The sequence below is a fragment of the Mesocricetus auratus genome, unplaced genomic scaffold (genome assembly GCF_017639785.1).
Source record: "Mesocricetus auratus isolate SY011 unplaced genomic scaffold, BCM_Maur_2.0 Super-Scaffold_100013, whole genome shotgun sequence".
NCBI classification, from domain to species: Eukaryota; Metazoa; Chordata; class Mammalia; order Rodentia; family Cricetidae; genus Mesocricetus; species Mesocricetus auratus.
In genome coordinates this window covers 75,228,210-75,243,070 of record NW_024429196.1, presented here as the reverse complement: position 1 = coordinate 75,243,070, position 14,861 = coordinate 75,228,210, and the positions used below count along the sequence as shown (strand labels likewise).

General features: G+C 51.1%; 1 protein-coding gene across 1 annotated transcript; it reads left to right on the top strand.

The window, feature by feature from the left end:
* Positions 1-218: 218 nt before the first annotated feature.
* Lman2 (lectin, mannose binding 2) lies at positions 219-14,861 on the top strand. The gene is made up of 8 exons (XM_005078355.4): positions 219-605; positions 740-858; positions 9,989-10,106; positions 11,357-11,436; positions 11,580-11,741; positions 11,844-11,958; positions 12,741-12,860; positions 14,219-14,861. Exons 1-8 carry the CDS (start codon positions 410-412, stop codon positions 14,377-14,379), a joined length of 1,071 nt encoding a protein of 356 aa, XP_005078412.1. The 5' UTR covers positions 219-409; the 3' UTR covers positions 14,380-14,861.

Sequence of the window (14,861 nt, the reverse complement as noted above, 5' to 3'; positions counted from 1 at the left end):
CGGGATCGGCGAGCGGTGTCAGTGTGCCCTGCTTGCGCAAGCAGCCCACGAAAACTACAAGTTCAAGCATGCTTCACTTCGAAGCCGCCGTTCGCTCTCCTCCAGCTCAAATAAGCGCTCTGCTTCTCGTTGGTCCGCAAGCCCAACGTGCTGCTCCATGATTGGTTGGATCCTTTGTCGCTCGTAAGAACCCTTTTTTAGTGGCCCGCCGACAGGCTAAAGTTATGGGACCGCGCTCTACTGGGATAGGAGGTTACCTAGCCAATGAGGCTGCCATCCCGCTGACTGCGAGGCTTTCCTTTATCAAACTCCGGTGATACTAGTTTGGAGGGCTTCCGGCCGGAGACCATTAGCAAAGACACCCGGAAGGCGGAAGTCTTAGGGCGGAAGTGGCCGAGAGAAAAGGAGAATGGCGGCCGAGGCCTGGCTTTGGCGCTGGGGCTGGGGCCAGCGGTGCCCAGGGAGGCCTGGGCTTCCTGGCCCCGGCCCAGGCCCCACTACACTTCTCCATTTTCTTCTGTTGCTGGGGCCGGTGGCTGCGGATATAACCGACGGCAACAGTGAACACCTTAAGCGGGAGCACTCGCTCATCAAGCCCTACCAAGGTGAGGCCCGCAGCAGGGGCGAGGGAAGCCGGGCTTGGCTGGAGGCGGGCATGCCCTGTTTGCTGAGCAGAGCAGTTCTGGGGACTTGTGGCGTGGCCTTCCGGGCACCTGTCTGTGTCTGTCTCTGCCCACAGGGGTCGGTTCCAGTTCCATGCCTCTCTGGGACTTCCAGGGCAGCACCATGCTGACGAGCCAGTACGTGCGCCTGACCCCCGACGAGCGCAGCAAGGAAGGCTCGATTTGGAACCACCAGGTGAGTGTTGCCCAGAAGGCTAGACATACACACCGCTCGCCGACCCAGGAGTCTGTGCCTCCCGCAGCAAGGAAGGCTCGATTTGGAACCACCAGGTGAGTGTTGCCCAGAAGGCTAGACATACACACCGCTCGCCGACCCAGGAGTCTGTGCCTCCCCAGCAGCCACGCTTAGTGTGTACACATGCCGATTTTGTCCTGCCGATTCTCTGTCCTGGTCACACAAATTAGAAAGAGAGAATCCACGTTGTGTAGTTACTGTGTGTCGGAAGCTGTGCGTGACACTTAGTTGGCTTCAGAAGCCGGGCAAGGTAAGTAATGAGGTCCGCATTTTAATGACTTGAGCAAGAAGCTAAGGTTCTCAAGCTTTGAAGTTGAGTTCCTAAAGTCTCACGGCAAGAAGTGAGCGGAGTTGTCAGACTAAATGGAGCTCACTGAATCGAGGGGAAGACGAAACTGTATCCTTGCTGAGTGCTCTGCTGTGTGTTGGGTGCTGACCTTGCGTACCTTGTCAGATGTAATTCGCAAATCGGGTGTTTGGAACAGACGGGCTTGATGGCTCTCTGCAGAGCAGGACAGCACAAATCGTATGTGTCTCAGCTGATCTTTCTGACCCCCACCCTCGGCAGTTCATTCGATACACTTGATGCCCTCTGGTTGGCCGTGAGAGGACCCCTCGGACATACTTACCAGACCCAGTTCCCCCTCAGAGCTGGGTTCAGAGTCTTGCCAGTTATATCTCCACTGGCTGACGGTGGCCGTTGCCTTGGAGGTCAGGAACCTGAGATGCCGTTGACTTGTCACGTGGTCTCCCATGCTGTGCAGAGTAGCGCCGAGGAAGGAAAAGTTGGGAGAGGGGAGGAAGGGAATGACTTGGGGATAAGCCATGGCTTGAAAGGAAACCTGCTTCTCCCTAGCCTGCCCGGTCTCACCCTCCCCTCCTCCACACTGTTGGCCACTGGCCTAGTTTTGGCCATCATCGTGCTCTCTCAGCCCTTCTGGCGGACGCTGTCCCTGTCCCCCTCACTTCCTCCTCCTCCTGCCTCCACGTTTCTGCTGGAGGCATGTGTGGCTACTGTCTTCACACAGCTCTGGCGCTCTTCAGGGCCTGAGGTCTTTGATGAATGGAAAGCTGCACTGTGTCTGCATGGTCTGTCCCTTGGTGACTGGCAGCCCAGTCGTTGTGTGACTTTGTCCCAGCCTGTCTGGCTGACTCCTCCCCTCAGGACCTTGGCGCTTGTTCGCTCTGTCCGGGACAGTGCCTCCTGGTTGTCCGTGACTGCTCCTTGGTCACTGTTCATCTCTTAAGTCCGGGTTCAAATGCTACACACACACTTTGAGTGCCTGGTTAATGGTCTCATCTCCTCCAGTCACGGCCGTCACGTCATGCTGTCTTAGGCTTTTGGGTTATTTCTTTTGTTCTTTATTTTTTGTGGTGCTGTAGATTGGGCCCTGGTCCTTAAGCGTGCCAGGCAAGGCAAGCGTGTCACCACTAAACTATGTAGCTGGGATACTACTTTTTTAGGTTGTAATGTAGCCTTCTATTTTTCATAGAAATGAGTGCAATATAGCATTAAATTTTGCTTTGTAAGAAGCAAGGTAAAAATATTGATAGAGCTGTTAGGAGTTGGGCTTATACACAAGGAACAGACACATCCAGGTAGTGCTCTAAGTAGGTTTCTAAGTGGTTGATGGTTACCGTAGTTGGTGATGTCAGAGGACCAAGAGCATTCTGTACTTGCTTTGGTTGAATTGCAGCCCACGGCTTTTGCTGTGGGGCCGAGGGCAGTTTTTAAATGTTTAGAGTGCATTTGTACTTCTGGAAAGTCATTGCTTGGAGTTCCTATGTACTGTTTCCTCACAGAACTGCAGTTTGTTTTGTTGTAAGCCTCCGTCACTCGTATGTGATCTGGGAGCAGCACTGGATGAGCAAACACTGGCCTAGTACTCCCTGCCTTTTGTCATGCGTCAAAGTGTCTGATGTCTGGAGCTCAGGCCATGGAGCTGAAGAGGATGCTCCGCGTACCAGAGGGGCGCTGTGTGAAGGTGGCAGCCGAGGCTGCCTTACGCCTGCTTGTTGTTATTAACGTGCCGGTCTGGCACTCTGTGTCCCCTTCCTCTTTTTAAGAGTTGATACTGAGTCTGGGGAGGGAGCCGAGTGGGTGTGGTGTTTGTGATACAAGCCTGAGGACCCAAGTTCAGGTCACTGGCACTCATGTCAAAAGCCTAGTGCCAGGCTGGCTGTGATTTAGCTCTGTGCAGGTAGAGACAAGAGGATTCTGGAACTTGCTGTCCTGCCAGTTTAACCACATCTGTGAGCTCCAGGTTTAGAGAGAGACTTCCTTTAAAAATGAGGTGGAGGGACTGGAAAGATGGCTTGACAGTTAAGAGTACTTGCTGCTCTGGTGGAGGACAGAGTCTGCGTCTGTGTCTGAGTGTATTCCCACATTGAGTGGCTCAGAACTGCCTCAATCTCTAGCTCATGGGATTCAACACCCTCTTCTGGCGTTGTTAGGCATCTGCACTTGCACATGTACATAGATTTTTAAAAAAATGTTGACGGCTGTGGTGGTGTGCACCTTTAATCCCAGCACCTGGGAGGCAGAGACAGGCAGATGGATGTCTCGAGTTTCAGACCAGCCTAGTCTAATTGGGAAGTTCCAGCTAGCCACAATTACATGGTGAGACCCTCTCTTTTGGTTTTACAAGACAGGGTTTCTCTGTATTGTTTTGGAGGCTGTTGGTCCAGCCTCGAACTCACAGAGATTCACCTGCCTCTGCCTTCCGAGTGCTGGGATTAAAGGTGTGTGCCACCACCGCCCGGCTGAGACCCTATCTTAAAAACACAGAAATAGCCCTCCCCCCAAGAAATTGTCTTGGATTTAAATATCTTGAAGGGACAGTGGGATTGTTAGGTGCTTGTCTAAGCCCTGGGTTCAACCCCCAGCACTGCAGAAAGACTTGTAAAGGACGTAGTTTCCAGAATGCCAGATAGTGATGTTTTTATAACAAGACTGTTTAGATGGCAAGAGTCTGTAATAACAGAGCTCAGGATGCTGGGACAAGAACATATATGAATGAGTGTGAGACCAGCTTGGGCTACAGTTGAGACCCTGTCTTGAATAAAACAAACCAACCCAAGCAAACAAATAAATATGAATAAACTCAAATTGAACATTGGGGATTTGTTTGTTTTTGAAATGGTTTCATTTAGCTGAAATTTGCTCCGTGGTCAAGGGTGATCTTGAGTTGCTGATCTCCCTCTTGGTGGCCCAGGTGCTCATATTACTGATTGTACCAGCATGCACCAGAGACCAGTGGGTGTGTGTTGATGCAATTGTGCGCCTGTGCCTGTGGTGGCCAGAGGACACCCTCAGCTGTTGCTCAAGAGCCAGCACATCTGTTTCTTGAGCAGAGTCTTATTGTCCTGGGGCACCAAGCCACGTCTTACCTCAACTTCATAGGGTTCTAAAACAGCTCTCATAAAATAGAAATTCATGTGAACAAATTCTGAGAAAGTGTTTACTTAATAGACGAGATGGAATTGTAGTATAGCATGGTAACCCACCACACCTAGCTTTTTATTTTGTTCTTTTGTGAGATGGAATCTTGCTGATTTTTCTCTGGCTGGCCTTGTACGCTGGTCTCTGGTGATTTCTTCTCTCAGCCTTTCAAGTAGCTGGGACTACAAGCACTGCAACAATAAATGGTGAACAAATGAAGCTGTGCAGAGCTTACACTGGGTTTTGTCTCAGTCCTTCCATTTCCACACGCTAAATGATGGTGTGTTAGGGTTAGCCTTCTCTGCTGTTTTCCTCCTGTCTGTCCTCCCTGTTCTCTTCTCTCTGGTCTTGACAACTTGAGCATTTCTTACTCACTTTGCCTCTTTTATTGGCCTGGAAGCTGTATGCTTGTTTCTCAGGGTTTTTATTCTTCATGTTGTTACTTATGTTCATACTCCTGTGTGTGTGAACGGGTGCGGATGCCTGTGGAGGCCCGAAGGTCCATCCCGTCAGATCCCCTGGAACTAGAGTTAGAGGCAGTTGTGAATGCCTGAACTGGAGCCGGGACCCGAACTGAGGTCCTCTGCAAGAGCAGCCACTGCTCTTCAGCACCTTGCCCTCTCCAGCTTCTTGTTTTTCAGTTTTTTTATGGTTGTCCTGGATGGCGGGAGGATGTCTAAGCACCTAGGAGGCAGAAACAGGTAGATGAAGGCTCTCCTGAGCAGTATATCGAGACCCTGTTTTAAAATGACAGGACTGGAGGGGCACAAAACCTGGCATTCTTCTGCCACACTCCAAAACAACCCTTCCCACACACATACACACACATGCATTTTATCAGAGTCTTTGTTTGTTTTTTGAGACAGGGTTCCTCTGGCTTTGGAGGCTGTCCTGGAACTAACTCTTGTGACCAGGCTGGTCTTAAACTCACAGATATCCGCCTGCCTCTGCCTCCTGAGTGCTGGCATTAAAGGTGTGCGCCACCACCGCCCAGCTTTTATCGGAGTCTTAAGGGTAATGTGTGCTTTTATACTTTTACTTTCTTCCTGGACAGTGCCAGGACCTTAGGACACTCCGTTCGTCCTGTTATCAGCCTTATTTCAGTCCCTTGTGTTGTAAGCCATGTGACACTGAGCAGTCTGGTGTAGCAGCTGTAGGCTTTGTCTCCAAACTGACTGTGTTTGCTGTTCCTTCTTTCTGAACCTGACCAGTTCATTTCCTTCTCTGCACAGAATAAAAGACAGTGTGAGAGGCTGCTGGTACTTAATTCCTGTGATTCTTTTGTTTCCTTTGTCTGAAATTGTCTTAATTTTACCTTTTTTCTTTCTGGGTACATTTGCTGAATGTAGGCTCTCCTGCTGGCTGCCTTCCTGTTTCATTTCTTGAATGTGTATTGTCTTTTGTTAATTGTTAGCTCATTGAAGGTGGTCTGTTACTGACTTCTAAACCTCTGGTTAACCCTGTAGGTGGTTAATCTGTTCTCTTTTCTGCTACTGTAAAGAAGTATCCAAGAAGGAATAACTTTCAGAAAGAGTTAGGGTTTGGAGTCAAAGCCCAGCTAGCGCGGTGCTGGCTCTGGTGAGGGCTTCCACGTCATCTCAAGGCAGAAGGCGCTGTGAAGCTGGCAGGCAGCAGTCACAGGACTTGGGAGTCAGAGATAGGGAGATGAGGGGTTCAAGGGCAGCTTGGGCTTTGTGAGACTTTGTGTTGTTTCAGAGCCAGCAAAAGTGGACTGGGGAGATGGCTTAGAATGTGCTTCGCTCTTCCAGAAGGCCTGAGCTAGAGTCCTGGTGATGCTAGGTCCAACACAGCTGCCTGGGTGATCTAAGCCTCTGACCTCCACGTGCACCTGTACGTGCCTACATGCGATAAGTGAGAATAATGCTCACCTTCAGGACAGACAGAAACAGCACAGATGACATCACATTGGGATGAAAGGGAGAGATCACAGCAAAACTGGGAATGCCCAGTACCCACTACCAGGTGACCTTGGCGACCTCAACTTTTTGTGTGGGTTTGTAGTTTTGGGATGATTCTCGGCAAGCACTCCGCCACGAGGCTACACCCACAGCTCTCATCAAGCCACCCTTGCACTAGGAGTGCACACTCAGATCCAGAAGACGGGTCTCCTTCGGCTGTGGGACTGTCCAAGTTTGTGGCAGTCACAAATCTCTGCTGCTTTGCTCCAGCCCCTGACTCATTTTGTTTGTGAGTCTTTAATGGCTGAGCCATGTCTCCAGCCCTTGTGCCTCATTTTGGAAATTGAGTTATTAGTGCCTTTTCCTCTGGGATCTTACTCTCAGTTCTGAGCACCCTCCCCCATTCGTGGTATTTCTGAGTAACCTTGTGTACGTTGGTTATCCTGTTGTTAAGTTTGTTCATGTGTTGTTCTGAATCTTTGTTTCTTAGTGTGAGTTCAAGAATAGTGCTAACCTGCTACGTTCCCATAATTGTCTCTTAGCCCCTTGGACACAGTTACTGGGAGCACAGTCTGGATTCCTTTGCTTCCTTGGGTTTCCCTTTGTCTCTTTGATGCCTAGATGCTTGTGATCTCTACTAACAAAAGCATTTGTGCATTGTTTGTAGAAGAAGGTTGAGGGCTGGCAAAGCTGCTTAGCTCTAATCCAGGGATAAAGAGGGTTCAGTCCCTGGGAGGGCCCTTCTGGTGCTCTTTCTTTTAGACAAGACCTCCATCTCCATCAGCAGGCCCTGGTTTTGGGGTCCTTGCCCTCTGTATTTGTATATTTATTTATTATGTATACAACCTTCTGGCTACAGGCCAGCAGAGGGCACCAGATCTCACTACATACAGATGGCTGTGAGTCACCATGTGGTTGCTGGGCATTGAACTCAGGACCTCTAGAAGAGCAGTCAGTGCTCTTAACAGCTGAGCCATCTCTCCAGCCCTATTTAGGTTTTTCAAGACAGGGTTTCTCTGTGTATCCCTGGCTGTCCTGAACTCTCTCTCTGAAGACCAGGCTGGCCTCGAACTCACAGAGATCCACTTGCCTCTGCCTCCTGCACACTGGGATTAAAGGGGTGTGCCGCCACCTCCCGGCCTTCCTCCTATCTTTAAGAACTAGCAGTCATCGCTTAGCTACCTCTTCCAAATTTCATGACTGTGCCCAGACCAGGGAAATTCCATGCCTGGGGAAGCTCGTGCTGTGTGCTGTCATGCAGGTCCTCGCTAGTCCCATGCTCTAGGACCAGCTGGGTCCCCGGTGCCTTCTGATAATATGGAGCTAATGAATCAGTGCACTAACCACCTTGCCTGTCTGTGTTGGGACAGGGTTATTCTAATTTTTGAATTGTTTTCCTGGTTACAAGAGTATTGTGCTTCATTGTGCTATCAAGTTCCTTTGTTTTTGTTCCCAAACCAGGTCCTTTTTCCATTCTGGGAACTGTGCAAACAGTAACAGGAGCACCGCTAACTGAATAGTTGGGGAGATTTTTATTCATGAGCAAGAGTAGAAGTGGAGTGGGAGATAAATTTGAAAATCAACCTCTCAACCTTGAGATCAAGAGATTATTAGTACAGGATAAAATATCTAAGGAGGGGAGGCTTGACAGCGGAGTAGTAGTTATGTTTTTGGAACTTGGACACATAACCCCTTTTCACTCCTTTTGTGGTTCCTTTCAGAAGCTGCCATGACTGCTGTCAGCCATCCTGGCCCTAGGGTGGTTATGCAGCTTATGTGTAAGAGATTGTACAGTGGTAGAGGTTGCTCTGCTGGTTCTGACAGCCGTCTCCTTTCAGCCAGGCCACCTGAAGTGGCCTTAGTTGTGGCTGAGGTAGAAGTAGAGAGAGGTTGCTGTCTTAGTCACGGTTACCAGGGATAAACACCATGACCGACATCTACTAGGAAAGGAAAGACTTCATTTCACTGTATAGCTTGTAAGTCCTTCTCTGAGGGAGGCTAGGGCAGGACCCTGGAGGCAGGTGCTGATGCAGAGGCCATGGAGGGGAGCTGCTTACTGGCTTGCTCCCCATGGCTTGTTCACACTTTTTTTATAGCACCAAGGACTACCTGCCCTGGGCTCTTACCTGCCCAGGAGTAGCACCATGAGCTGGGCTCTCCCACATCAATCAAGAAAAGACACCAAGGCTTGCCCACAGGCCAGCCTGCTGGGGGACGTTTCTCATTTGAGATTTTCTTCTTCCCAAATCGCCCTAGCATGTGTCAAGTTGACATAAAACTAACCAGCATAGGGTCATTCTGAAGGGGTCACCCCTCAAAAGAGTTGCCTATTGTTGGGGCTCCTCCTCCTTTGCTGCTTGTCTTTCTTATTGGCACGCTGGGTCTTAGCTGCCATTTCGTCTTTTGTTTTTTCTTCTCCCAGTATCTGTGGTATCCAAGTCTGAGTCCTCTTGAAACTGGCATTGCTAAATGGTTGCATCAGATGTGTGGGCTGTGGTAGCACATGCCTGTAATCCCAGTACTCAGAGGGCTGTGGCAGGGGGATTGCTTTGAGATTGAGGCCAGCCATGGATACATAACAAGACCTTTTCTCACTAGGGAGAAAAAGAAAAGGGGGAGGCTAGGTGAAGTAACACCTTTAACCCTGGTGCTCGGGAGGCAGAGGCAGGTGGAGCTAGTTCAAGGCCAGCCCGGTCTGCAGAGGGAGTTCCGGGACAGCCAGGAAACACTATCTTGAAAACCAAAAGGGGGGTGAGGAACCTGGAGAGAGAGGCGGTTAAGGGCACTGACTGCTCTTCTAGAGTACCCAGGTTCAATTCCCAGCACCCACATCGGCTCATAGCTCTCTGTAACTCCAGTTCAGGGGATCTAAACTCTTGAACAGATGTACACAATGGACAGAAAAAAGAATCATTAAAAAGAGGGGGGACAGGGGCTGGAGAGATGGCTCAGTGGTTAAGAGCACTGACTGCTCTTCTAGAGGTCCTGAGTTCAATTCCCAGCAACCACATGGTGGCTCACAGCCATCTACAATTCAATCTGGTGCCCTCTTCTGGCGTGTAGACAGAACACTGAATATGTAATAAATAAATAAATCTTTAAAAAAAGGGGGGGACAGCTTGGAGCCCCACCACTGACTGAGAGCCTCTCTTCATCTGAACCGGATGTTGACGGTTTCTTGTTTGCTGCCGCTAAGCTAAGACGGGGTCTTATTTCAGTTTAGAAAAGATGAGTCACTTTGTGACGTGGCAGGTTATATATAATTTATATTAAATGGCTGGGGACTATGGGGATATAAGTAGTAGCCGAAGTCTCAGTCGTACTTGGTTACATCAAGACCACTTTCCATCTGCTATGGACAAGTTACTTTGCTTCAGAATGTTTTTTAATTTAAACTATGTGACTCATGGTTCTGATAGTCCTCTAAGATCCCAGGACAGGCACTTCTGGGTGAGGACAGGATTGGGTTCTACACGGAGGAAAGTGCCAACGCTGAGCCTCAGCCTCAGACACCATTTGGCTTCCCTGCCTCATGTAGGGGCCAGTAGCACTTTCAAAGACCCGTTGCCTGATCCCTGTACCCAGAAGTGAATGCCTCATTTTGGTGGGGGTGGGGAGTAAGCATGTGGGCGGAGTATGCCAGGCTGCTCTCCAGCTTGCTCCAAAGCCTTGGTAACTAACTCTGAGGGTGTTTCTGCTCCTTCTCCAGCCATGTTTCCTCAAGGACTGGGAGATGCATGTCCACTTCAAGGTCCATGGCACTGGGAAGAAGAATCTCCATGGAGACGGCATCGCTTTGTGGTACACCCGGGACCGCCTTGTGCCAGGTGGGGAGGTGCACACGCAGGTGGACCCTGCTGGGCCCCAAAGAGTGGGGCAGGGCTCGGGCATAGCTGCTACCCAGGGCCGTGGGGATGGGCATGGCAAGTAGCTGGCCTGTGGCCACCGTGCGTCTTGTGCTGGGGAGGCTGCTGCTGTGCTTGCTCATGCTTACTCTGGAGAGTCCTCGAGGAGGCCACTGTCCTGTAGTGCCGCACTACCCTACCCCTTCTGACATTCCTTTGACTGTCCTGCCTATTATTATTTAGTTAGGGTTTTAGATTTCAAGTCATTATTAGATCAGGCCACCTACACATGAAAGTATTCCTTCTGCCTGTCACTCAAGTAGGGCTCAGGCATACACCACCACACCTGACCATTCTGCCATGGATTTTTTTTTAAAGATTTATTTATTTATTATGTATGCAGTGTTCTGTCTGCATGTATCCTTACAGGCCAGAAGAGGGCGCCAGATCTCATTACGAATGGTTGTGAGCCACCATGTGGTTGCTGGGAATTGAACTCAGGACCTCTGGAAGAACAACCAGTGCTCTTAACCTCTGAGCCATCTCTCCAGCCCCTCTGCCATAGATTTTAAAAGTGTGTGTGTGTGTGTGTGTGTGTGTGTGCGCGCACTCACCCATGCACATCACAACACCTGTGCAGATCAGAGGACAGCTTTGTGAAGTCCGTCTGTCCCTCCCTTTGGTGTGTTCTCTGGGGTGGAGCTCATGTTACCCGCACAGTGAGGACTTTACCTGCTGGGCCAGTGTCCCGGGGCCACTGTGAAACACAACGCTGCAAAGACCCAGCCGCAAAGCGGGAAATGCCTCTCGGGTCCTCACAGAAACCCTGCTTTTAGTTTAAGAAGGTTCTTCCTGTTGCCCCACCCTCGTGTTCCAGATCAGGCGCCGGTGTACCCCGATTGGTGGCTGCCCCGATTGTTAGGGCCTCAACTTTTGTTGTTCAGATGGCCCTGGGACCTGTGGCAAAGCTGTCCTTAGGCTCACAGCAGTCCTCCAGCTTTAGCCCCTGTGGCAAAGCTGTCCTTAGGCTCACAGCAGTCCTCCAGCTTTAGCCCCGCGAGTGCTGCTGGGCTTCAGTCTTCAGCGCTCTGTACTGAGACCAGGGCCTCCTCACCGCCCTGTCCCTTGAATTTCTCCCTCCCGGGTAAGGCACCAGTGGTTGGGTCTCTCTTCTGCGCACGCTGCCTTTGAGTTACCCTTTGAGCCCTTCTGAAAGGATCTCCTCGTTTCAGGGCCTGTGTTTGGAAGCAAAGACAATTTCCATGGCTTAGCCATCTTCCTGGACACGTATCCCAACGATGAGACGACGGAGGTAGGAGCAGACAGCAGGGCGCAGCTGGCTTCCATGGGAGCTGGGACTTTGCTCTGGTCCTGGCCTGAAAGCATCCTCCAGGGGTGGAGTGCTGTGTGCCCGCCGGCCGGCTGGGCATGGAGTAACCAGTGTCTTGGTTCCAGCGCGTGTTCCCGTACATCTCGGTGATGGTGAACAATGGCTCTCTGTCATACGATCATAGCAAAGATGGACGATGGAGTGAGTTGGCCGGCTGCACAGCTGACTTCCGCAACCGGGACCATGATACCTTCCTGGCTGTCCGCTATTCCCGGGGCCGCCTCACAGTGAGTAGGCATGATGGGGAGGCCTGTGTTGGTTCCACAGACGGCTTCAGGAGAAAGCTGGTGTGAGCCTGGGTGTGTGCTTGACCGACCCGCTGACTACAGGTGATGACTGACTTGGAGGACAAGAATGAGTGGAAGAATTGCATCGATATCACAGGAGTGCGCCTGCCCACCGGCTACTACTTTGGAGCCTCTGCGGGCACCGGTGACCTGTCTGGTGAGTGTGCTCGAGGATCTGTTCTCAGCCGTTAACTTTACCATCAGCTGTAAATGTTGGTATGCCTAAGGCGCACTCTCTCTCTCTCTCTCTCTGTCTCTCTCTCTCTCTCTCACACACACACACACACACACACACACACACACACACACACACACACAGAGCCTTGCCTTAGAGTAATCGGTTCACTGAGTTTACATGTGGAGTTGGACATGTAACTCACGGCTGGACCCCAGTGCCTCACCTCTGAACTAGAACATCTCTTGTGCCTGTGTTAGTGTTTGGACCACACCCTTCTCAGGCTCAGTTGCTGACTGCCCATCTGTTTATCTGTGGCCTGCACGTGGGTCTCTGACAGATTCATCTGACTACTTCCTGTTCTTGGGAGTATCGGGCTTCTCAGACAGCCCTAGAACGAGCACGCTGGCCCTTATCTGGTTTCTGTTTTTAGTTCATATCCTCTGCCCAGCATTCTCTCTCCCTCATGGGCATCTCGGTCCTGGCCATTCTGATGGCTCCGTCAGGACATCATTGCTTCCATTCTACAAAGAAACTGGCCTTTACGTTTGGACCCGATCACTGGGAACGTCTAAGCTCATGCTTTTTTCTCTCGAGCTCCCCACCTTCCCCAAGCTGGGGCTTGAACCCAGGCTTGAACACATGCTTAGCATTAGCTGTACCCCAGCCCTGCTCTGGAGTCATTTTAGCCTGCCTGGGAACAAAAGTGCTTTTCTTTGGGGAGTAGGCCGCATCTTGAGGTAGGATCGCTCTCTGCCCTGTAGACAACCATGACATCATCTCCATCAAGCTGTTCCAGCTCATGGTAGAACGCACACCTGAGGAGGAAAGTATCGACTGGACCAAGATCGAACCCGGGGTCAACTTCCTCAAGTCCCCTAAAGGTATATGTGTGTGTGGCCCTGCTCTCCTGGAGCCCAGGTCCTGTCCTGTCCTGTCCTGCTGTGACTGGAGACAGGATCTTGGTCAGTTGGCTTTGGTGAGTTTATGAGCAGAAGTGCCCACGGGCTGTGTGTGGGCTGTTAACGCTCTAATACCTAGTCGGCACGTGTGTGAGCGCCTAGTGTGCACTTCTTCCTGGGCTGAACTCGGACCAGTTTGTTGTCCATACATACGTAGCACACCCAGCACTCCTTGTCACTCGTAACTTCTGAGCCATGTGGGGCTGACGCTTGGGTTTGCTGAGCCAGAAAGGGAGGTGATGGTCAACTCATCCTTAAACTCTAGCCTGGGGTCCTCCCATGAGCATAGCTCTGCCTCACAGTTCTGGTAAAGAGGCCCCTTCCCTTCTATCCCCTAAAAGCCAGAGATTGAGAAGTACCGGCCTGAAGGGGCTCGTCCCTGCCCATGTCCCTCTATTTTTCTGGCTTTTTAGGAAAAGCCAGTATCCACTGTTCTATGTGGTACGACATCTCACTTTAAAAATAGGAATTTACTCGGGAGGCAAAGGCAGGTGGATCTCTGAGTTCTCGGCCAGCCTGGTCTACAGAGTGAGTTCCAGGACAGCCTCCAAACCATACAGAACCTGGTCTTGAGGGCGATGCTAACCTTTTGTGTCTCCTGCCCCACCCTGGGTAGAGGTGCTACAGGCATAGCCACTGGGCCTCATGTCTGACATCTCACATTGTTCAGTTTTCACTTTAATTCTGTGCCTGGGTGTCCGCATGTGTCTATCCGCATGTGAGTGTGGCGCCCATGAGACTATACCCTGGAGCTGGGTATAGGCTGTTGTGAGCTACATCGTGGGTGCAGGGAAGGAATCACACTCAGGTCCTTTGGAAGAGCGGAACATCAGTATGTACTCTCAATTCCTGAGCCATCCTTCTGGCCCATCTTAAAGATTCTGGCTGGCCTAAGTTAATCCCACCACATAGCATTATTTGGTCAGTTCTGTTCGCTGCTCCAAGAAATGATGTCTGCTTTGCCGACTTGTGTCCCCAGGGGGAAAGCAGGACGGGGACATTCACTGGACATTGTCTCCAAAGCTTTGACTCATGCTTAGCTCTGCCTCTGTGGAGGGACTGAGCATTGGTAGGCCACAGGGACCCTGTGGGGGATCCTTGAGTAGGTCTCATCTGAACTCTGCTCCCCTGCCAGTGCAGATGAAAGACCCAGCCTGAGTAGGGTGGTGACTCCCTAAGGCTGTGTGGCTGCTGGGAGGTCCTGTCAGTCGGGTTTCATGGAGTCAGTTATGGGCGGCCCCTTGGTGCTGTGTCCTCTAACTCCCCTCCTTGTCCCACAGACAACGTGGATGACCCCACTGGAAACTTCCGGAGCGGCCCCCTGACGGGGTGGAAGGTGTTCCTGCTGCTGCTGTGTGCTCTCCTGGGCATCGTTGTCTGTGCCGTGGTGGGCGCTGTGGTGTTCCAAAAGCGCCAGGAGCGGAACAAACGCTTCTACTGAGGGGCCAGTCTGGCTGGAAGGGCCTGGCCTTGGGCCAGGGCTCTTGTGTGAACTTTTTTCTACTAGGATTGTAAAATCAACCAACCAACCAACCTTATTTCTTAACTGTTTCAAAGAAATAATTAAAGTATTTTCATACATTTTGCTTCTGGCCCAGCTAAGACAGAGGACTGGGGCTCAGTGCCCCCTGCAGCTGGAAGCTCTTGCCCCATCCTGAGGCAGACTCCTGGGAGCAGGGGAGTCTGTGCTTGGGGCCCAGCTGAGGCCCTGCGGTGACTGTCGAACATAAGAGGTTCCGTGTCCTCATGGTTGGCTCCTTAGGGTCCTGGGCGTGGTTTTGTTTGGAGGCCTGTGGTAGCAGACAGGGTTTGGGATTCTGGGCCTTCTTGCTTCCCCATAGCTTTGTAGAAGACAAACCTCAGCTAAGGCCGGAGGATAGGGCCCAGGGTGTGACTGTTTCCTAAATAAAGAAGCCAATCTCA

Excerpts from the sequence above, each read along its gene's own strand:
- Lman2 (XM_005078355.4), top strand. The coding sequence starts at position 410 with ATGGCGGCCGAGGCCTGGCTTTGGCGCTGGGGCTGGGGCCAGCGGTGC. Across the intron at positions 11,959-12,740 it reads GGGCACCGGTGACCTGTCTG|ACAACCATGACATCATCTCC; the intron begins GTGAGTGTGCTC and ends TCTGCCCTGTAG. Across the intron at positions 12,861-14,218 it reads CTTCCTCAAGTCCCCTAAAG|ACAACGTGGATGACCCCACT; the intron begins GTATATGTGTGT and ends CTTGTCCCACAG.